Genomic DNA, 23455 nt, shown 5'->3' on the forward strand with positions numbered 1-23455 from the left:
AGAATTTAATATTCTTTATGAAACAGGTTCTGATTAGATGTTCTCTTCTTACACATAAGGAAATCAAGGCAGAAAGAGCCAGGCTTGAAATGATGATCAGTACTGTCTGATTAGACCCCTGGAGATACTTATAGATCCAGAGTCTGTTCTCAGCATCTGCTATGGAAAGAGGCTGTCCAGCTGATGTCAGACTTCATTATTTACTCAATAGGAAGTATGCAAAATACTATTTGCCTTCTGAATGTCTATAGAGCACTTCAGAACTCATGAGACCGTTTCATATCCACGATCTTGTTTTTGCCTCCCTTCAACGTTGAAAGACAGGTAGTAGAAGTTTCATCATCACTGTTGAACTAACCAAGTGAGAGAATTCAGAGCTGAAGCAATTTGCCCAAGTTCATATGGTTTCTGAGCAGTGACAGCATGAAGTAACCCCCAGTCAGGTGACTTATCTTTCTATGAGACATACTGCCTTTGAACTCTGTCAGAACTTCATTGTATTCCTTTCCTTTTGATATAGACTCAAACAAAGGATTCTTTATTCCCTTCCATAACCGAGAAATAAAGGATTCCCTAAGCAGAACTTCTGCAACCCAAGGCAGTGCCACACCAGCTCAGAAAATAGATGTTTTTCCACTGGGGACACAGGTAAGATGTTCACTCTCCTGCTGATCTACTAACTAGCCAATCTCTAATGCTAATAATGTAGTCTTGTCTTTATATATGTAACCTTAGCACATTGAATGCGAGGTACTGGGCCTCAAACAGGGACGCCTCTGTTAACAGTTCAGAGCTGGTTATAAAATTCCTTCTCTTTACCAAATGCCTCCATCTCTAGCTCTCTGACCTCTCACATTTTCCCTCTCCCTTTTAATTACAAAGTCTTACATATCCAGGTGACTTTTCCCGAAAGCTGCCTCTTTTTTGCCTCTTTTTTTGTAACAGAAGAATATGGGTAATGTGTCACAGGTGTGGCAGACAATGAGAACTTAGAAATAATGCAAGATTTAGGAAAAATAACAAGTAAGTTTTCAGAGGAAAAATGGTAGCAGAAGTCATGTAACCATTTTGTTAAAGTCATCACGTGTGAGCAAATATGACCTAAAACGGAGCTGATGGCTTCTCCCTTGTCTTTTTCTTTGATAATTTTGTAAGCAACAGAACTGAAGAAAACAGTCAGCCAGAGGGAGGATTAATGGAGATGTGAACAATCAGTTCACATCTGCTTTAGTGAAGAGATAGTAAGGGTTTCCCACTATGTGTGGGTGATGTAAGCCTTCTGATTTTAAGATGGGTTAGCATTTGTTTTTCTTTGTTTGTTTTTTTCTGGAGAGCCTACTCGGGTGCTGGGAAACTATCTCTGTTACCATTTCTTCTTTTAATCTTGCTATTTATTTAAGAAAACAGAGACACTGTCTATTCCAATTTACAGTTAAATAGTACTTCTCAATTAAAAAAAAAAAAAAAGACCTTCTCTACAATTAATTCCTGAAGTGAGAGGGTGAGAGGGGGGAAAAAGAATTGAATACTTTACTATAATCTTTAAGTTTAGCATAGAGAAGTACATTTTTTTCTAGCTTCCTAAATTGTATATGTGGGTACCAGCGTAAGCTGAAATAGAACCCAAGGCCTTGGGCTAGCACCGTACACAGATGTACAGCCCTAGCCAAGACACGGAATATTTTAAGATTTTTTTTTAATGCCTATTACACGGCTTTCTTTTTGTTTCAGTTCTTGCCTAGTTATGCCTCAGATTAACTCACGGCTTCTTCAAACTCCAGCAATTGCTTGGCACAATGGGCACCCACCCGTAATCCCCGTACGTGGGAGGCAGAAGCAAGATTGTACCGAGTTTAAGGACATCCTGATTATACATGAGCTTCAGGCCAGCCAGGCTACACTGCAAGATCCTGTCTCAGGAGAAAAAGAAAAAAAAAAAAAATCTTGTTAGTTCGTGTAGCTGGTACTCAGCTTTATCAGGAAATGAAATAAACAGAAAAGTCCTTTAACTGGATAAGATAAAACTGGAAAAAATGATCTGGGCTGGGGAGATGGTGGAGTGGGCACAGTGTGTGCTGCACAGGATGAGGACCTGGATTTGGAGTCCCGTGTAAAAGCCATGCACCCCGGTGCTGGCGGGACAAAGTGGGGCAGGTGGCTCCCAGGGGCGGGGCTCACCGGCCAGCCAGACTAATCAAACAGATTAGCTACAATTAGAGGCCGTGAGTCAAAAAATAAGGTGCCGAGCAGTAGAGGAAGACAGCCCACATCAACCTCTCATCGCTAGCTCACATGCGCATCCCCACACCCCCTCTCACCTCTCACCCCTCACGAACAAAGAAAAAAAAGGAAGAAGAAGAAACGACCCTATCTAATTTGTTTGCAGGCAAAATGCAGTATTTCAGTGTTAGGTACGTCTCATACCTTCTAAGGATAGTGTTTTCAAGGAGTCTCCTTCCCCGCTCTGAGCAACTCTGGAACCTCCCTCGGTTGTGACCATTTTAAAATGGGCTCAATCCTGGACCCCTGCGGGAAGGTGTTTCCCTCCTTCTAAGGTTGGAAGTCGTTAGGTACCGCAAAGTACCCTGAACTCCCAGTCCCGCGAGCTTATGTCTGAACACTCACAGATGCCTTCCTTCCTAAAATTTCAAACTTTTTTTAGATGCAAGAAACAAGAAGGGAGACAAGCGACCCCCACCAGGAAGGCGGTAAATATTTTGTTCACTGGATGGGATGAGGTTGGGGAGATGATGATGCCAAAGCGCTGCATCTTCTGGTCAGCTGACCCTTCTGTTTTCCCCAGTGACTTTCCCAGAAGCTTACTGATCCTCGAGGCTCTTCTGCTGGAAGACTGAATGTTTACTGCCTCACTGTTTCCCTTTCTTACTGTTCTTGCCTTTCTTCAGATTTGTTATTTTTCTGTTTCTCTCTCTCTACCAGATTTAAGTTATACCGTTTGTGTACTTTTAGCATTATCCCCCAAATGACAGTATGTTTTTAGCTTATACAATTTAAAAATGGTCAATATCTTAATTTTTTTCTTCTTTTAAATTTTCCTTGAGGTAATTTAAAGACCATAAAGGACTTTTTTCCTTTTAGTTTCCCACCCTCCGCCAGACCTGTTTTCATGAATTGAGCCTGCGGCTTCACATGTGCTGCTCAAGCACTCCCCCCAGGACAGTTCCTATGGGTTGCCATTCAACTTTCTAAACCCCACAAGATTTTTAAAAGACAATTTTCATTTAAATTTATCTTTATTTGTATTTCTTTCTTTAGCCCACGCTTCCCATCCCTTCTGAGATCCTTTCCACCAGCTTATAAATACATCCTTTCAAGTAGGCCTGTTGGTGATGAACTCTGTTTTGTTTGTTTGTTTAATGCTTCCTTTTCATCACCATTCTTAAAAGGGATTTTTTCATGAGTTTAGGGTTCTAAATTGGCGGATGCTTCTTTTCAGAACATTGCCGCTATGCCAGTGTCTCATTTCTTTTCTGGTTGCTTTTGAGAGGTTAGCTGGGGATTAATTACTTTTTCTTCCCCATGGCTGCTTTTAGGGCATTGTCTTTGGTTTTATGCAGTTTCACTGTGATTTCCATATTTTCCCATTTGATGTTTATTATGCTTCTCAAATTCATGAACTATATCCCATTAGTTCTGAAAAACATAACTGGTTTATGCACTATTCTTTGTCTCTTTTTCTTCTGGAACTCTTAATCAAATAAATCTATCAGAGAGTTTCAGTTTCTCTCTCTCTCTAAGTGGCTTCCGGACAGGATCTCACTATGTAGCTCTGGCTGTCCTGGAACTCACTTTGTACATCAGGCTGGCTTCCAACATTGTCCTCTCTCTGCCTCCCAAGTGCTGGAGACTAAAAGTGTGCACCACTATGTTCAGTTTCTTTGTCTCATTTTTAAATAATTTTTAATCTTTTTTTGTTTGTTTGATCAACATTGTGGATAATCCTTTTGGCCCACTTTTCTTTTTTTAGTTTTTGTATGTTTGTTTTTTGTTTGTTTTGTTTTGTTTGAGGACAGGGTTTCTCTGTGTAGCCCTGGCTGTCCTGGAACTCTGTAGACCAGGCTGACCTCAAACTCAGAGATCTGCCTTGCTCTGCCTCCTGAGTGCTGGGATTAAAGACATGCACTACCACTACCCAGAAAGTTCACATTTCATTTTAGTAATATATTCTTTAGCTATGTCTCACTCAATATTAAATCTGTGTGCTAAATTCTTAATTTCAATTTTTTCTTCTCTGTTTTATATGTTTGATTTGGTCTGGGTCATTTTTTTCTAAATAATATGTAGGCTTGTTTTATATTTCCATAAACAGAATAAACGTAGGTGACTTATAGCTATCTGGCATATATTTATAATACCAGATCTTTGTAGGTCTATATGATTTTTTTACTGGTTTTCATTCATGTTAATACTTTGGTTTTTGTTTGTTTTGGGTATTTTTGTGCTCTTATATTTGAATGGTTATTTGAACAATGTTTATTAGTCTTACATGTGTTTGTCTTTTCCAGAATAAATCTCCATTTGCTTCTGCCAAGTTCCTAGAATACTATCAGTCTGGGACTGCTTTAATCCCAGAACAAGTCATTATCAGAGATGGCTTATTTCCAGGTTATCTTTGTCTTTAACACTGTGTCCTGCCCACATTTTTTTTTTCTTACAGCATGTGTGTGCTATGAAATGCAGTTGTCATAGCTCTTCTTACTTCTGTCCCTATCACCCTAAAATAACTTTGGGCAAAAGTAATTTTACATACTAATATACCTTTCAAGGGTGTTTTGTTTCCCAATTTGGGCCTAGAAATTTCTCACTATCTTCTTAGCTCTTTGCTGGATTTGTACCATCCAATAATTTTACATGTTTCCAACATGAAGATGGTTTGAAGTATCTAATTTGTTATTACTTAAAAAAAAACCCAATTCTTTATGCCTAAGTTATTCTTGTTACCTAAATAAAGAAATTGTTCTATGGCCTTTGCCATGCTATATATGTTGACACTGGGTAAAGCAATGCTGCTTTCTAGGTTTTTCTGAACATCCAGGTTACAAGAGTTAATGTGACAAATTCAGAAATAACATTCTATTCCTAAGGTAGCCCTTCAGGCATAATAAAGTTCTGAGCAGCTCAGAGCCTGATCCTCTGTCTGCTGTCTGCTAACCCATGAGATGTATTGGATAGCAAATAGAGCTGGCTGAGAGAAATGCTTTAGAATTCAGTCAGCACCTAGGCCAGGGATTTTCATACATCTTGCATTCCCTGCTGTTAAAATGGCTTTAGGTATCAGTTCCCACTGAGTGAACTAGAATCTCTGGGTGGAGCTAAAGAGTGAACAAAGGCCAGGAGTCTATGAAATCATAGGCTAACTATTGTCTGTAATCTGAATACATAAAGCCACAAGTATTGTCACACAGTGGTACACAACTTTTTATATGAGATTACTGTCTAGAAGCCAGGCATGATACTACATATCTGTAATCCCAGCACTTGGGAAATGGAGGATGCAGGAGGGTTGTGAATTCCAGGCCAGCCCAGGCTACATAGACAAACCTTGTCTCAAAAGACGAAAGCATAAACAGTACATAGAAAGCTTTGAAATCACAATGTAAAAGAACCTTCTTTGGGTATTCTATTAACATGAAGTCTGTCTCCAGAATGGGACAGTTCTTTATTGTTTCCAGCGTGTCCTGTGTATCTTGTCATCATCCTTGTGAAAGTCCTTTCGTCATCATGCTATTATTTATTAGAAACTGGAAACCTCTCTCTAACACCCTATCCTGGCTTAGTGAACAGAGGTACCTGGTTTGGTCAAGATGAATTCTCATCACTTTTTGTTTTGTTTTCCCTTGGTGAGGATTAGAATTCAGACACTACTCGCCTCGTCAGTCCACAGTCCGATCTCCAGAGAAGATGACTAGAGATGGATACCGAATATCTTTTTTAGACACCAAGTCTTCAGGTTCCTCTCCAGAAAAAAGCTTGATACCAAAACCTGATGCGTATCCATGTACCCATGACGTCGGGTTGAGTAAATGCCTGGATGTGGGGGATTCTACCCAGATCCTTCCCTGTCAATTACCTCCTGATGTTTGCCTGGACCAATATGATAATCATTATTCTCAAACTCTTCTCCTGCATGGGAGTCTTGTCAAAAGGCCTCAAAAAAACAAGAGCTACCGAGACTATAGCATAAAGCCTTCACATGATGTAAAGGCAACCTCATCCCATCCCTGTGGAGACTTACTAACATCTCTGTCCAACCCCGACTCCAGCACAGAAAGGCTTCTGAAGCTTAGTTCAGGTAATAGCTTCCTGTCAGTTTGCAAGTCTTCCTAGACTCGTTAACTTTGGAACTATCATTTCTCGAATTGCATTCATATTTCTTAAATTGTATGTTGGGGTCATTTGTGGTTCATGAGCTTCTAGAAATCTGGAGGGTATAAGTGCAACCTGATGGACAAGTTAGAGAAAAAACATAGAAATGTGAGGCTCACAGCTGCATGTTATTGTTAAGCAACATCCCAATCTATTCCCAGCTTCATCTGCTTCTCTCTGATCACCATCACCAACCTCTGGCTTTTACATATTTGGTCACATGTGAATGTGCACATACATACACATGTATGGGGGTCAGGGACAAGAGAACAAGAACTACCCTGGGCACTGAGAACGGAACAGGGAAAATTTTCTCTCAGAAGGTAGTTTCAGGGTAAATGATAGAGACTGGTGTTCAGCTATTAATTTATTCAATAAAACTCATTTAATACCTACTTTGTGCCAGAAACTCTCTAGTTCTGAGGTCAAGAACAAAACCAAATCATAAATATTAAGTCTACTTTTATTCTAACAAGGTAAGGTAGTAAGTTAATGTAAATATGTCAGTTTATAAATGCCATGATGGGAAATAGCACAGTATATAAAAATAATAAGGGGAAAAAGTAATAAGAAGTGATGTTTCAGATTGAATTGTCAGGACAAACTTCTCTGAAGGAGCATCATAAACATGAGACGTGAATGGAATGAAAGTACAAGCCATAGAGAAAACTTCAGAGAGAACGTTCTAAAGTGGAAATATTAAGTTCAGAGAGTTCCTAAGGCCACATTTAAGGAACAAGGACCCTAGTAAGGGAAACGACATGTATAAATGAGGTCAGAGTGATGGCCAAACATTTATTCTGGGTGGGATCAGAAGTAGTTGGAGGATTTGTAGCAAAGAAGTAGAGTGTTCAACCGGGCGCAGTGCTACAAGCCTGTAATCCCATCACTCTGGGAGGCAGAGGTAGGAGGATTGTTGTGAGTTCTAGGCCAGCCTGGTCCAAGACAGCCAAGGCTACACAGAGAAACCTTGTCTCAAAAAACTGGAAAAAAAAAAAAACTTTATTAAAAAAAAAAAAGAAGTAGCATGTTCTCACTTAAGAATTCCTCTGAGGGCCTAGGGAAATGGTGCATTGGTAAAGTGCTGCACGGACATGAGGATCTTAACGTGGATCCCCTAATAAAAAGCCAGGTGTGGTTGTGGCACCTGCAGCTCTAGTGCTGGAAAGACAGAGGCAGCAGGAGCTTTCTAGTCAGGCATTCCTGGCCATTAGGTTATCTCTAGCTTCAGTGAGAAACCCCATCTCCCTGCCAAGTGACTGAGGAAGCACCCATCATTATTATTCTCTGGCTTCCATGCCTATATGTTCACATGTAAACATGTACCTACACATGTATGAGATCTGGAAAGAGAGAGACATGCACAGAACAAGAATTACTCTGGGTGCTGAACTGGGAATGAAATGGGGCAAGGAAGGAAATAGAAAAAGTCATTTCAGAGGTTAAAATCCAGATAAAAGTTTATAGCTTCAACTAGAGAGAACAGTGGAGGCAGTGACTAGACAACAGATTAGTCACTATATTATCAGAAAATTACCCTTTGATTTGCCAGTGTACTGGAAATAAAGTACTGGGAGAAAGAATTGGTGATTCCAAGGTTTCACCCTAAGCTACCACAAGAATGGAGTTAATGTTCACTGATATAAAGAATTGAATAGGAAAAACAAGTTTTAAGATAAATATCAAGAGATTGGTTTTCAATATCTTTAGTTTGAGATGTGATTAGAACTTCCCCAAGATTGCAACCTAATAATTTGACATAATAGATGAAGACAAACTACCATGAGAGTTAAAGAAGAGGAGAAAGCCAAGGATTGTTACACTGGGGTCCTAGTGAATAATGTGTGTTAAGGAGGAAGCAAGCCAGGCATGGGCGCACACCTTTGAGCCCAGCACTCGGGAGGCAGAGGCAGGCAGATCTCTGTGGGTTTGAGGCCAGCCTGGTTTACAGAGCAAGTTCTAGGGAAGCCAGGAGTACACAGAGAAATCTTGTCTCTGAAAACAAAACAAAACAACAACAAGGAGGACATGATAGTTCTGTGTTGGAGGCTGAAGGGAAGAAGCTGGGACTGGCAGTTATTTGGAAATACAAAGGAATTAGTGAATAGCTTCAGGGGATACATTAAAATAAAAGCTCCATTGAGGTGAGCTAAAAAAACAAAACAAACAAACAAACAAAACCTTGACATGAAGCGATAGAATACTAAGTATATACAACCCCTTCAAGGAGTTTTGGAGTAAGAGAGAGCAGAGAATTGGAAGAGGGGATGGAGGGAGTCATAGAAGACTGATAAAAATCATCAGTAGAGGGAGTATTGATGATACAGCAAAAAACAGAACAGCTGCAAGGAAAACCTCCTTGCCTGGTACAGAAGAGATGAAATTTGGTCAGCTGGTAAAGAAGCTGCCCTTAAATGATGCACCAGCAGTTCATCCCCAGAGAGAGTGTATTCAGACAGCTGATAAATGGTTAGTCAGCTGATAAATGGTCAGTCAGCTGATAAAGCAGTGGGGGGTGGCATGGACCTTTTGTTTGACTGTGTTTGCTCAGTGAGACAAAGGAGGGAAGAGATGGTAGTCAAAGTTTGGCTATTTGGACCCTTCTTACAGAGCAGTAACAAAGGTCCAAATAATCCAGCAGTCATAAAGTGAGGAAGGTCAGAACAGATGTGTGCCCTGATATAGGACAGGAGCATGTAGAGTTGCGTTTAGTCAGAACTGAGCTTTTGTCAGATAGAGGGAGACAAAAAAGGGTTGGAGGAGTTAACAGTGTATGCTAAAGAGGAGTTGTCATGACTAGCGAGCGACAGATATAGGGTATAAGAGAGCTGAAAGCAGGTTCACTTCCCAGGCTGTTTCCTCCACAGATCTCTATGCAACAACCCATTTCAACAGTGACCCTGCTCTGCTGGCCAATGTAGAACAACAGTTATCCAGCAGCCTCAGGGATTTTGTACCAGTACCTGGTTCTTTCCCAAGCAACCCTGTTCTAGGAAACTCTATGCGGACACTGCTGTTGCCTCCTGGGACTCCAGAAAAAAGAGAGATTCCAACTAACAGGTCATTTAGCCCGTCAAGGAGAGGATTCAAGCGGAAGGACAACATCGTTGCCAGCCTGAACCTGAAGCGAGGTTTCCAAGATGCCGCAGGCAGCGAGGTGCAAGTACTGACCTGTTTGTCTGTATAGAAGGAGCACAAAGGCTCAAGAACAGAATGTGCTACTCTTGGGGTTCGGGGTAGTTCTCTCCAATAGCGTTAGAAGTTCTAGGGGGGTTTCAAAGGCCTATGACCAACATTACCAGGCTAACGCCTGTGATTCTTCTGCCCTTAGAAAAAGCTATCCCCCTACTGCCACCTTTCTATTTTTTCAGCTTTCTATCATAAAGGAACTGTCCCTGACTTACCGTGAGAGCATAAACATGGTACATGGTAAGGAACACTTTAATGTCCTGCAAGAGTTTGCCAACAGGAAGCAATAAAGAAGTTGTCACAAGTAACTAACTTACTTAAAATAGTTTTGGTTTTTTTTTAATGATTTTTTTTTATTTTTTTAAAGACAGGGTCTCTCTATATAGCCCTGGCTGGTCTGGGACTCATTTTATATATAGATCAGACTGGCTTCGAACTCAGAGATCTGCCTGCTTCAGCCTCCTCAGGGCTAGGATTAAAGATACGCATCACCATGCCAAGCTAAAATTATTATTTTGCTTTTTTGTACAGAAACTCAAGTGATTGTCCATTTTTTCCCCCAAAGTATCCACAAGCAAATTAATTAGATTGTCCAGAGGATTTCTATTCGAAAGTGACTCCGAGACTCAAGAACTGTCTTTTCTAAATGTTAATTTTTCTCCAGATCTTGTTGCCATCAGGAAGCCTCAGTCTAGTTTGAGGAACCACAGGTCTCACAGTCCACGGCCCCCTGTCAAGTAAATCATGTGTCAGTCATTTACAGCCCTGTAAGGAAGCAGAGTATTCGATCAAAAACTATTTCTAGTCATTTTAAGTTCTAGTTGTTGGGAATCTCTTGCACATTAAGATGATTTCACAGAAATTGTCTGTTTCTTGACCCTTTGAGTCCTTCCTACACTGTTTCCAGGTCCCTGCAGTGAGAGCTAGGCTCCAACTTACCCAGTGTATATGAGGCCCTAGGCACAATCTCGCATACCACAAATAAAGAAAAAAAGAAACAGTCATATTTTTTGTGCACTAAAGGGGGCAGTCTTGTAGTATTTTTATTATTTTTGGCTTGTTTTACATTCTCAGCCACTAATGACCATATATATCAGACAAAAACACTAACTGTGATAATATATTCACAGTGAAGTCCCAGGAATCACTTAGGACATTTCTGATGCTGTTTACTAAAATGACCTAAGGAAAAAAAAAAAAAAAAACTTCACTTCTATTTCTATATTAAAATCTCAATTTTGGACTATCTTTAAAATTTCTGTTTTTTCTTGTTAGACATTGTTTTCTTAATATGGAAAGCTTTCAAAGTGCTGACTTAATATAAACATAAAGAGACTTATTTGCTTTTAGTGGGTGCTTGAGATAGAACTCAGGGCCCTCACACATACTAGGTCCTTGTCTGTAAATTACATATATGCTTTTCGGTTTTTGAAATCTGTAATTCTCAATCTAAAAAGAAAAAAAAAACATTAAGCTAGGCGTGGTGGAGTATATCACCAGCACTAGGGAAGCAGAGGTAAGGAGGATCAGGAGTTTGAGGCCAGCCTGGGCCACATGAGAACCTGTCTCAACCAACAAAGAAAAAAAAAGTTAAAGAAAGTCTTTAACAATAAAAATTTTTAATAAATTTTCATAAAGTAGCCTTTTGCTATGACTAGATCTTTCTAAGCTTTAAACCCAAATCAGGTTAACTTCTCAAATGATCCCATTTGTGTCCTTCATATGTCCACAGTCCTTGCCTTGTACTGATCAGTGTTAGGTTCAAATCTTCTGAGCATGTTTATCCCTGTTGTAATGCTGTTCCCTACCAATCATACACCACACATGTGACTCAACTCATGCCACTGTCACGGGTATTGTGTTTCATTAGCTAGTTAATCATCCTTAGTTTTTTACATCAAAGGAGCCAAGAGTTGAGAAATAATTTGGTTGTCTTTATATCAGTGTGTGTGTGTGTGTGTGTGTGTGTGTGTGTGTGTGTGTGTGTGTGTGTTGCAGATAGAACCCAGGGCTTTGCACATGCTAAGCAAGCACTCTACCACTGAGCTACATCTCCAGCCTGTATTAGCTTTTTTGAAGTCCACAAGACTCTATAGAAAAAAATTAGGAGATAGACTTACATATTAAATATGTAATGTGCACATCAAGTTAGAATGAATAGAAGGAACTGTGAATTTTACTACATAGATCTATCTATGATTTCTTTGAATAAAAAAAATTATGGTACCGGGTTTTGTTTTTGTTTTTGTCTCCTTGAGCCTCTCTCTAGTGACCTGGGCAGTTTGCATGGTTTACCAGGAAACCATAGTCCCCCGATCTCTGCCAGAACCCCCCATGTGGCCACTGTCCTCAGGCAGCTGCTAGAGCTGGTGGATAAATACTGGAATGGCTCTGGCTCCCTCATCCTCAACAAGAAGTTTCTTGGTAAGTGCATAGTTACCTGCATTTAGGAGGGCAGGACCTTGCTTCTGCTCTGTGGGGGTTTTATTGTTTCGTTTTTTGTTTTTAATAACAACCATCTAGTTCCCTTAGCCTGCAAGGAGGTGTGTATCACTAACCAAAATTTTCCCAGAAACACCATAATCAACAAATCTGTATTTTTGTCACATTTATCTTCCCTATTTTTTTAAAATCAGCTTTTTTTCCAATTGCCTTGTAGCAATTGTTTTCTTCTTCCTATTCTGTGATTGTGTGTGCTCATGTGTGTTCTTTGGTAATATATTGCATGATCAGATATATGTAATAGAGAGTAGTTACAGTAATAATTGCAAAACTATTTTATGATCCTTGGAAGTGCCAGTATTGAATACAACAGAAATTAGGTTTGATCATCAGAACTTTGCAAAGACTGTTGAAATGTTGATTTAAAAGCTTAAATGAGTTAATATTCTTGGGTTCTCTTAGGGATTAATTTTTAGAAACATGGGCAAACAGTTTTTACACATGTTGGCTCCAGGTACTTACTTGTTATTTAATGGAGAAAGAATTCAAGGAACTTTTACTTGTTAGTAAAGCTTTAAGTAGACACTAGAAACTTGAAAGTTGTTTGGGCTAAGAAAAATTATTTTTAATTTCTAAGGGCTGAGGGTGTGGTCCAGTGGTAGAACATCTGTCTAGCTTGCACAAGCCCCATCCCGGCATTAAAAAGCTTTCTTTAAAGATTATAGTTTTAGTTATGTATACATTAGTGTGTACACATGCATGGAGGGGCCCCAACAGAGGCCAGAGGAGAGTGTCAAATTCCCTGGAGCTGGACTTACAGGAGGTTGTGAACCACCTGACATGGGTAATGAAAACTGAACTCCAGTCTTCAAGAGCAGCAAATACTTCTATCTACCGATCCATCTCTCCAACCAAATTTTTAATTAAAAAATTACATGGGAAGATCACAGAAGAGGGTAATATATGTGTGAATACAATAGTATGTTATATACATGTATGAAACTGTCATGATAAAAAATATATTATATATAATCTATATATGCTAGTATTTTTTTTTATTCTAAAGGGTCTTAGAGGAGAAAGAATCAGCCGTCCTTTCCATGTTGAGCCACTGTTGCTATTTTGCAGGAAATCCTCCCCAGCATATCGCTGGTCCATCCAGGAGGGGTGTGACTTACCCTCCACAAAAGATTCAGGCAATAGCACCCCATACAGCCATTTAAAACTCAAGTCAGAGGCGATGATTAGATTACAGAGCTGGCAGCTGTTGATTTGGAATTCGGTGCTTTAGTTTTTAATATTGGCCCATGTACCCAACCTGAATTTTTGGCAGGTCCTGCCAGAGATTTGCTTCTGTCTTTGGTCGTGCCTGCACCTCCTCAGCAGTGGTACTGCTCACAGCTTGAAGACAAGGCAGGGAAAGCCTTCCACCGGAGGGAGAGTGAGCTAAAGGAAGCAGGGCTGCTGGTTCCTCATGACGTGGTATGGCCCTTATCTTTCTTTCCTCCTCTTCCTTTACTAGAAAAGACATAGTGGCATCATGACTAGAACAGCACAAGGCCCCAGTGAGCATCACTACCATGGACATCTAGACTCTCCAGAACCAGAAAGAGTCAGATGAAACAAACCAGGAATACAGACGTTGTTAGGATGGGAACATGCAGCTTCTTCAGGATGACTTTTTCATCCTAGCCCAAATCCAAGAATCTAAAGAGATACTTGAAAAGGCAAGGTGGGGAAGCAGACAAAGACGCTGTGGAAAGCGTGCAGGGTCACACTGTTGAAGGCTATATCGTGGTCCCAACGGTAAGGCAAGTGCCATCTCTTGTCTCTTCTGTTGGAGCAGAGTGCCTCAGACCAGCAGCCATATTTGAGTATCCGGCTACTGGCTTTGGGAGAGAAAGAAGGAACTCTTAATCCTCAGTTCCTGTTCTCTTAGCTTCAGTGGGCTTTCATGCACCATGTTCAACCCTAGAAACTTCAGATTAATGACTCATAATGCCAGCCCTTTGCAAAGCTACGACTCTTCAGTGAGAGCTGTGGCTTACCCACAAGCAAGACTGAGATGATGCGTAAACAGCATGATGCTGCCCTTGAACTGCGTTACTATGAATTAAACCTCTGGTGAGGTCGCACAGCTCAATTCCATCACTAGAGGAAAAGGCACTACCCAGGAATCCAGATTCTTAATGTATGGTGCATTGTTTTCCTGTCTAAAGGAAAGTTTGAAGCAAAAATTGGTCAAAGTGCTGGAGGAAAACCTTATTCTGTCAGAAAAAATTCAGCAGTTGGAGGGAGCTGCTGCCACCTCGGTTTCGAGTGGGCACCCATCTCAGACACACGGTAAGGTGGAAAAGCCATGTGCGAAACTGCGCACAATTGTTAGTAAATGAACCTGCTTGATGAGCTTCATCAGCCAAAGCTCTCATGGCTGCCTTTGATTTTCTTTGGCCATTATTTCTTGGGAATTGTGAACTTACCTCAGAAAGTTATTTATTTTTGTTTATTTTTGTGATCCTAGGAAACCAACGCAGGCTAGGTCCCTAGCTTTTGCCTCAAAGAATTGTAATGCAGGCATTTGTTTTGAATTACCACCTAGAGCTTTGGGTCCGTGTAAAACATATATGAATGATGTTTTTAGAATGACACTGCTTTTTGTCGCTACAGCAGGAGAGATATATAAGGAAACAGAACTCCATGACCCAGCAATTACTGCCATCAGTGTTTCTGAATTATTTCTTCCACTTTACGCCCATATGATAGACATTCAACTCAAAAATATGAATTATGCCCTGTTTTCAAAAGATAATTTACATATAACAAGATTTTTCATCTTAAGTTTTACTCTTATGAAAATACAAAACATTTGTGTAACTCCTGAAAGTTCCCTATACACTTGGTCATCTTCCCCTTCGTACCCCAGGCAATCGATTTTTACATCCTCACTTAACAGCACAGGTAACTCACACCTGCTGTGTGAGTACCCCTCACATGTCTGTTAAACTCTTTATATTGTTATTTCCAATATTTAATAGCCATAAAGCTGCCTTTGCTTATAATAGTGACTGTATAATGTGGAGAGAATGTCGGAAATTCTAAAGAGATTCTGAATATACAAAAGAAAGACCTAAGGTGGAGGAAAGCCTAGAATGAAAACTGTTCTCTGAGACCACTCTTCTTTCCTGGTGAATGGAGTATTAGTCCTGATATTCATGCTATTATAAATAATGCTGCTGTCAAAAACTGCTGTACAAAAAAAATACACAAATATTTGTGTACATTTCAGTCTATTTTCCTAGGAGATGTCAATAGGCATAGACTTTTTTTTTTTTTTAGACAGGGTTTCTCTGTGTAGCCCTAGAGGTCCTGGAACTCATTCTGTAGATCAGGTGGCATCAAACTCACAGATCTGTTTGCCTCTGCTACCTGAGTGCTGGGATTAAAGGCATGCTCCACCACTGCCCACCTGGCATAGACATTTTTGAGGGTTTTCTTACATGTTGCTAAATATCTCCTGGGAAACGTAGTTTTGATTAATGACATCAGTACTCACGTATTTGAGCTACCTTTTCACTCCATCTTTTCAAATGCTACTTTTGTTTGACTGTTTGACTTGTTTTTGTTTTTTGAGACAGGGTTTCTCTATGTGGCCCTGGCTGTCTTGGAACTTATTCCGTGGACCAGGCTGGCCTCAAATTCAGAGATCCACCTGCCTCTGCCTTCTAAGTGCTGGGATTAAATGTGTGTGCCAGCATGCCCAATTGCAAATGCTACATTTTTTTTTAGGTTTGCCATTGTGATAAATGAAAAAAAAAATAACACTCATTTAAGTATTGATTTCCACTATTTCATGATCATCATAGACTAATCTGTATTGTAAAGTCTACCCTCAACTTCAAAGCTCTAGCTCAGTTTTCATAAGGAAACACAGGCACTCAGATTGCTATGAGCCTCCACTGTAAAAACTCAGAACCACCTGGTGATAGTCACAAAACCCAGTCTCCTCCTTCCTCCTTTGAAAACTATGCCTTTTATTCAGCCATAAGGCCTGGTTCTGTATGGTGGCTTACTGGGGGTTAGCGCAGCTGTAGCAGTCCTGTTTTTTACCTTCCAGACTTTGCCACTCAAAATGTGATCCATGGTAGCATCACCTGGGAGCTTGTTAGACAAGGGAGTATTGGGCCTACTGAATCAGAATCTATTTTTAACAAGATCCCAGGTGAAAGGTAAGCATATCAGCATTTACAGAATGTTATTCTAGAAAACTGGCTCTTATAGGACCAGAGTTTCTGTGCTTTTACCTGCTTCATGGCTGTAGGCAGTGGTAGAACATCTGGAGAGGCAGGTTGAAACTGTCTTGGCTGTCACTGACCTTTTCCTAATTTTATAGATTGTCACAGCCCTCGATGTTTCACAAACGAGGTAGGGAGAGAAGCGTACCATTTCCAACCAAAATGGAGAAAGTGGGATATGGGCTATTTGTTCACTGGGTACAGAGTGAGTCCCTAGATCCTCATGGTGTACTGCGCGTCATGGTCATTAGCTCTAGTGAAACTCGAAAGTTGGTCTGATACATGCAACTGTACATGGCTGAATTATAATACAGATCTGTTGCCATAGCCATATTATTGTCAAATAACTCCTGTCTCCAAGGGAGGGAATGTTAGCCATGTGGAGGTAAGTACTGGGGGAGGGGTCTCAGGCAATATGTTCCCAAGTACTAGAGCTCTGCTCAGAGACGAGCTTGGAGTCCTGCTCACTCCTGGCTGTTGTACTTTTTGTAGATGATCTTCTGCGCAAAAACCAACAACTGACCACACAGGTGGCTTGCCTGAACCAGGAGCTGACTCAGCTGAAAAGGCTGGAGGAGACAGTTGCTCTTCTCCATGAGAGTCAGAGGTAGGAGCAGGTCTGGCTGGATGCCTTCAGAGCTTGTGTTCATGGCTCTTTATCTCCTCTGCTTTTCTTTTAAGCTAGAATCCACACCTGTGTAAATTAATGCAGTCTGTATGTAAATCTCCTGCACTTGGCCAGTTAGCCAGGGATCAAAGGGCTGCTTTTAGTACTGCGTTAATACACTGAGGACAGCCCTTTGCTGGTGTTGGTGGGTGGCAACTACTCAGTAATTAGTTTTTCAGTGGCTGTAATAGGACTCTAGGGTCAGCCAATTGTTTGGGCCATTACAATGGCCCTCAGATGAGGAGCCAGTGCCTGTTTGCTATTGGGCACAGAAAACTCACCAAGAGCACTCAGTAGGGAGTAAGAGGGAAAGAATCCAAAGTACCTCTTTACAGAGAAAGCACCCTCAGGGTGCATGCACATGGGGGTGGGGGTGGGGGAGACCTTAAGGCAGCTGGCAGTCCAAGGGAAACTCTTGAAATGTTGATTTGCCAATCTACTTCTGCTAAAACTTTCACTGATGTTTACAAGAAGCAAACCCTTACCTTTAAACACAGACCTCACCACTGATTTGCAGTAGAGCAGCATTAAAACCAGAGGATCAAGGACCTTTCTGGGTTGCTTAAACAAAACAAAACAAACAAAAGCAATAAACCCCCCATATCTTTTCAGCTGGATAATCGCAGCATTTGTTGTAGTACAAGGGTCAGAACTTCAAGGACAGCCTCTGCTACATAGTGAGATTAATGCTAGCCTGTGCTACCTGAGACTCTATCTTTAAAAATAATAATAATAATAATAAGCAACAACAAAAACTTTATAACTATTTCAAGCTTCACAGAGTAAAGAGAATCCTATCAGGCCATCACTCTCAGGTCTGCATGGCAGCTACAGGAAGGATCTGTTGATGCAGATTGCTGGGCCCCAGCCCAGAATTCTGATTGGCCCTGTAGGTGGAATCTGCATTTCTGTGTTTGGGAATCTGCTGTGCTGTGTTGCTGGCCTGGGGCCACACTGTGTGCATTAAAGCATCTCTCTCAGGGATGAACACTCAGAGAGTACTTACCCCAAATTCACATGAAACAGCTCTGTTTTCCTAACAACTCAGCTCATTTGTTTCATTTTTACTTTGATTCCTAGGGAAATTTTTTTGGTTTGTCTTGTATGTTTAGTTTTATAAAATGTTTATAACATCCCAAAGTCAAATCCATAAATATGGTAAATCCTGAAGTGTCTAGCTGCTTCCTGTCTCCTCTCTCCTTTCCCTTCCTCTCACCGGCCTTCTATAGTGGGTGCTGGAGCTGCTGCTTTTCTGCTCATGGTTTCTGCATAAAAAGGGCACAGGTGTTACTTTTTTATTCATTTTTATTTTGATTAAAAAAACGTTTTATATGTATGGTTGCTTTACCTGCATGTATGTCTGTGCCACATGAGTGCCTGACACCCATGGAAGCCTGAAGGATCCCCTCGAACTGGAGTTACTGATGGTTGTGAGCCCCCCATGTGGGTGCTGGGAATGAACTGGAATTCTCTGAAAAAGCAGCCAGTACTCTGTGGGCTACCTCTCCAGGCCTACCTTAACATTTCTATTTGTTTATCTATTTCTGTCTGTTTATTTATTTGTTCATTTATTTGATAAGGGAAGGAGAATTGAATATGCTGGAATATGTGGAGGTCAGTGTGCAGGGTTTCTTTTCTTCTACCCTGAGCATCCCAAGGATCAAACCCAGGTTGTTAAGTATGGCTGCAAGCACCTTTACCCACTGCTAACATTTTTACCTGGAAAAATCAGTGCACAGTGGTCTGTGAGTTAGTTCTCAGTCCTTTTTATAGCTGCCTCGTACTTAGAGCACTTATGTGTGACTATACCTTTTTTAAAATTACCTATTAATACCAGTTTAGATGAACAGTATTTGACTGTCAAAAATAGTACAGTATGAGTTGGAGTGTGTGTACCCAGCAAGTGTGAGGTACTCAGTTCCTAGTACTAACACCCCCAAAACAAACAAAATAGTGCTGTAATTAATACTATATATATATATATATATATATATATATATATATATATATATACATTATTATTATTATTTTGAGACAGGGTCTCTCTTCATAGCCCTGGCTGTCCTGGAGCTTGCTCTGTAGACCAGGCTGGCCTAAAACTCACAGAGATCTACCTGCCTCTGCCTATTGAATGCTGGGACTAAAGGTGTGTACCACCACACCTGGCTGTATATATGTCATTTATTTATGTGTGTGCTGGTATGTGGATGGCTTTTAGTGTTGTGTGGTAATTCAGATTTCAAGAATGAGTATGGCTTGTATCATTAGTTAGTTACAGAGGCAGTAAAAGAAGCAATGATTTGGGAGTGGGAATTGCAGGGCCTGATCAGAGGCCAGTGCCCTGGTGCTTCCGCTTACTTCATCAGGAAAGTGCTTTGGAAAGAATGGAAGAACCACTCCATAAAATGTGAAATATATTATTGCCTCAGTCAGTCTGGAACACAATCAAATGGATTGTAACAAAGGAACTGTAGGTCTACTTTTAAAATAACCCACTCATAAATTGGACAATTCTATTGAAAGGCATTACTTCATTGTGCATTTGTCTTTAGTAGCCATTTCAGACCTGAATGCCATCTACTTTGCTTTTGTGATTTCATGACTGCCTTTTCCCCCCCTGGGCCTCAGATCCCTGGTGGTAACTAATGAGTATCTGCTGCAGCAGCTGAATAAAGAGCAAAAAGGTTATTCCGGGAAATCGCTCCTGCCTCCCGAGAAAAGTCATCCTTTGGGGAGATCGTCGCCCTTTGGGAAAAGCACGCTGTCTTCCTCCTCACCAATGGCACAAGACACGGGTCAGTATCTCATACAGAGTGTCTCAGAAGCTGACCCCGAGCCTAGTTTGTGGAGCTAGTAGCACAGAGCTTCACCACAGCTCCCTTTCACCCATGGAGGGTTCTCAGTGCTATTGTCATGGTATTGGGTAGTGGTGTTTACCTCCAAAGATTAAGAAAAAACTTATTATGATTACTTTATATTGTCCCTCTTTTATTTTTCCATTTATTTCCTCCCATTTGATCATTGTTTCCTCCCACCCACACAAATTGTTGGCACTTAGTCCCAGGCACCATTTCACACAGAAACATTTGATTGAAAATGTCAGAAGGGAAAAATAGTGGACGCTATTCAGTGTTACTTGAGGCTGTGTTGGAAAGTCACAAAGGAACATCCATCACTGTCTTTGTGTTAGAAGAATCTCCAGAAACTGAAACATTTGGAGTCTCCTCCTGCCATAGTGCAAAGGTGTAAAACTCATGTGGTGGACCTCGGAGGTTGGTCTAATGAGATCTTGGAATAAGAGGGTGTGGGTGGATTTGGGGGTCCATGTGGGAAGCTCTAGTGAAGTCTTGGTGTATAGGTGTGTTCTCGTAGTTATGATGGTAAGAAGGGAATGACGCAGGGCCTCAGACTAGGAATTGGGAGTCTGCTGATCCCTGAGGTATCCTGGGTCAGGGATAGAGGGAGATGTGATACCCCAAGAGTGTGTGATAAGACATCAGTCCTAGCCTGGAGAAGGCAATGTCAGGAGAGTATCCCCAGTGGTCAGTCAGCCGAGACCTGAGAATAAGCAAGTTACTAGGCAAAGCATAGGACCAAGAGCAATAGGAAAGCTGTGGCTTTGCTGTGTCACAAAGGGAGTGGCATTTCTCCAGGCTGGGGGCTGGGAAGGCAGAGGAGCTTGGCTGCATGGCTCCTTGCAGACTTTCCACTAAGGGGCAGAAGAGTAGGGGCTTGCATTTAAAAGCCTTCCTCTATAAGGAGAATGCATTACAGTGGAATAGGACAGGCCACGCACAGAGAAGCTGGATGGACAGCAGGAGCAGCAGGAGCAGGCCCACCTGTGACAGTGTGTGAGCGTGCCTGGGCTCAGTGTCCACTGCACATAGGACTATGCATTCTTTGATCCTGGTTGATCAGGTATCTTGAACCTCAGTGAGTCTGCCTCTATGTCAGCTTTCTCCAGAGCAGCCAATGTTGCCAGCAAATGGAAAGCTGTCCCTCTCATACCTCTTCACCTATAAAAAGATGTCAGGAAAGGGAGGAAGGGGATAAGACACTGGTTCATGCCCCTGACTCAGATGCCATGCAAGGAAGGAGTTCTGTGTCATACTGTGGACTGTGAAGCCCCATGTTTCTAAATTATAAATAAATCTACAGACATCTGGCTTTATCTGGCTTTTCAAAGGGAGTCATAAGCTTTTGGCCTGCATGCTCCACAAGAGCTACCTTCTTGATCTCCATGTCCCATTAAGAAATCTCCACAGAGCCTTGCCTAGAAAGGGCAATGTCTGAGTTGTCACATTTTAGAAACACAACCCAGGGCACAAACCAACCTGCTATCATGGGCCACCCCTTCCTGACTCTAGCATGAATGAACATGGCGGCCGCCCAACATCCGTTCAGAGCTCCTCTAAAGAGCAGCAAAAAGCCTTGAACACTAAACCACCTTCATTGCCATTTCCCTTTGTCACAGGAAGTGGCTGGTCCTGTCTCAGGCCAGCAATTCTTGGGCTGCTGGGCACTCCTAGGTAAGTTACCTCAGATTCTGAGTTTTCCTATTGTGTCATGTATTCCTGGGGTCAAGAGGTGTGTGTTATAATATCAAGGGAAAAGGCCATTGTCACGATGTAGGACTAGCTGGACCCAACTTGGAGGGCAGGAAAAAGAAAACCCTCTGGAGCAATGGAAAACAAGTAGAGAGGGCATCACTCTAGGCTGGCACTATAGGGGAAGAGAAGAAAACAAGTCTGATGTGCAACCAATTCTCGGGGAGGTCTCTGCCCAGGGAGAAAGGCCTAGACTTCCCCACTGTAGAGAGAGTTTAATGTGGCATCCTTGTCAGCCTAGCCTTGCTAGAGAAGGAACTCATGGTTTTCAACCACGGGACTATCCCTGGCTCTAAGTGGACCTTAAGCTGCTTCTGGTTCTGTGTGGCTTTTCAAGGAAAACAAGGGATTTGTCTCCTACTAGGTGGAGTTTGGGGTCAGACAATACTTTCTTTCTCCTCTTCCTCGCTTCTTCTCTCCCCTTCCCACACCCCCATCTCTCTCTGTCTCTCTCTCTCTCTGTTCCTCGAAGCCATCCCATCAGTCATAGGAATAAACAGACTTGCTGCTCCCTCCCTCCATTAGCTCTTTCCTCTCCTTGCGGCTCTAGCTGAGAGTGAGGCCAGATATGGACATAGGTAAACTCACTTGTTGTGAGGATCTTTCAGTAAAGTGAAAGCTAGAAGGATTTAGGTTTCCCATAATGCTCAGTGGGGTGAAGCTTTTGACTCAGATCTTCCAGGCTAGATGGAGGGACCACTCCTTTACTGCTGGGGAGGGGAAAGCTGGAACTCTTCCCAGCTAGCCTGATAGAACAGGGACAGCCTAGTGAGGAGCCACCCTCTGGTCACTGGGAGGCAGGTGCCAGCCTGTGCCATCTGCTTTCCACCTGATCTTTCTTTGTCCCTGTCCACCCCACACTGTTTGTCCACATCTCTCATCCCCACGTGGTTGGGCTTAAGTCCAGTGTGAGCTGAACATCCCAGGACAGCCTGTGGGGTAGGGTGGGGGCACACAATTACATATCTTCACTTTCCTCAGGTCAGAAAAGAAGTTACTGGTGAACACGAGCCTCTGGAACGTTCTAGAACACAGCAGAAGCTGCCCTTTCCTGGACAGGTCCTAAGTCCACCAGGCTCCTTGCCAGCACAGCAAGGAAGGAGAGTTAGCAGTGAAGCCTGTACTTGGGAACAGCTCTAGCCAGACAACAGGGACTGAGGACTGATGATCTCGGAGGGAGCAGAGTCGCCCCACCTTCCCCATTAGAATGGTGAACAGATGGGAGGAATCAGCCAGAAGGTCCTCACTGTGGGACTTCAGGCTCATCACTGGCCATTAAGCCCCGGTTCAACAGTGTTGGGGCTTGCTGAGCCAGAATGGGGATGGCATGAAGACAAGAGGTTTATAGTTTAGGACACATCTGTAGAAATCAAGTTTATTCTGTCAGGTTCCTTCTAGCCCTGCATATTCTGAGATTCTGGGCTAGAGCCCAAAAATGTCTTACCCTAGTAGCCCCCTGTTGGCAGACATAGTGCTGAAGCCTAGCCCTGGGCCTCTGCCAAGTCTTGGTCCAAGCCAAGTGTGCTGCTTCATCCTTCCTTCTGCTGTGCAAATGCTGAGCGGAGTCTGAGGCCCTTATTGACAGGGCAACAGGCTGTGATGTCATCACTCTAGGGTCAGGGCCCAGTAAAAAGCTTTGCATCTCCCTAAGGCTCTCTTGGATAGTCTGGCTCTACTCTGTGCTAATGGAAAGGACTCACTAATGGAAGGAGATCTCATCTATGCTTCTGGGCATGGCTGCCAGCTGGAAGGAGGAGCCCAGCAGGGTGTGTATGCAGAAAGGTGATGACAGTGAGGGAGAATGTGTCCCAGTAAGGATGACAGTGAGCACAGTGTGAATGCTGTGACCCCACCACCATGTACTCCATCCA

At 42.1% G+C, this 23455-nt stretch overlaps 1 protein-coding gene across 1 annotated transcript; it reads left to right on the forward strand.

Annotated features, from left to right (window-relative positions):
* Nucleotides 1–423: 423 nt before the first annotated feature.
* Nucleotides 424–19893, forward strand: Lrrc36 (leucine rich repeat containing 36). Its single transcript, XM_055620988.1, has 10 exons — nucleotides 424–428; nucleotides 489–648; nucleotides 2663–2708; nucleotides 5873–6313; nucleotides 9255–9550; nucleotides 11835–12000; nucleotides 13352–13500; nucleotides 14238–14361; nucleotides 16803–16917; nucleotides 19606–19893. The coding sequence occupies exons 1-10, from the start codon at nucleotides 424–426 to the stop codon at nucleotides 19829–19831; spliced, it is 1728 nt and encodes a 575-aa protein (XP_055476963.1). The 3' UTR covers nucleotides 19832–19893.
* Nucleotides 19894–23455: the final 3562 nt, after the last annotated feature.

This window comes from Psammomys obesus, unplaced genomic scaffold (assembly GCF_907164565.1).
Source record: "Psammomys obesus unplaced genomic scaffold, mPsaObe1.curated_primary_1811, whole genome shotgun sequence".
Taxonomy (NCBI): domain Eukaryota; kingdom Metazoa; phylum Chordata; class Mammalia; order Rodentia; family Muridae; genus Psammomys; species Psammomys obesus.

Excerpts from the sequence above, each read along its gene's own strand:
- Lrrc36 (XM_055620988.1), top strand. Across the intron at positions 2,709-5,872 it reads CGACCCCCACCAGGAAGGCG|AATTCAGACACTACTCGCCT; the intron begins GTAAATATTTTG and ends GGTGAGGATTAG. Across the intron at positions 14,362-16,802 it reads GCACCCATCTCAGACACACG|ATGATCTTCTGCGCAAAAAC; the intron begins GTAAGGTGGAAA and ends TACTTTTTGTAG.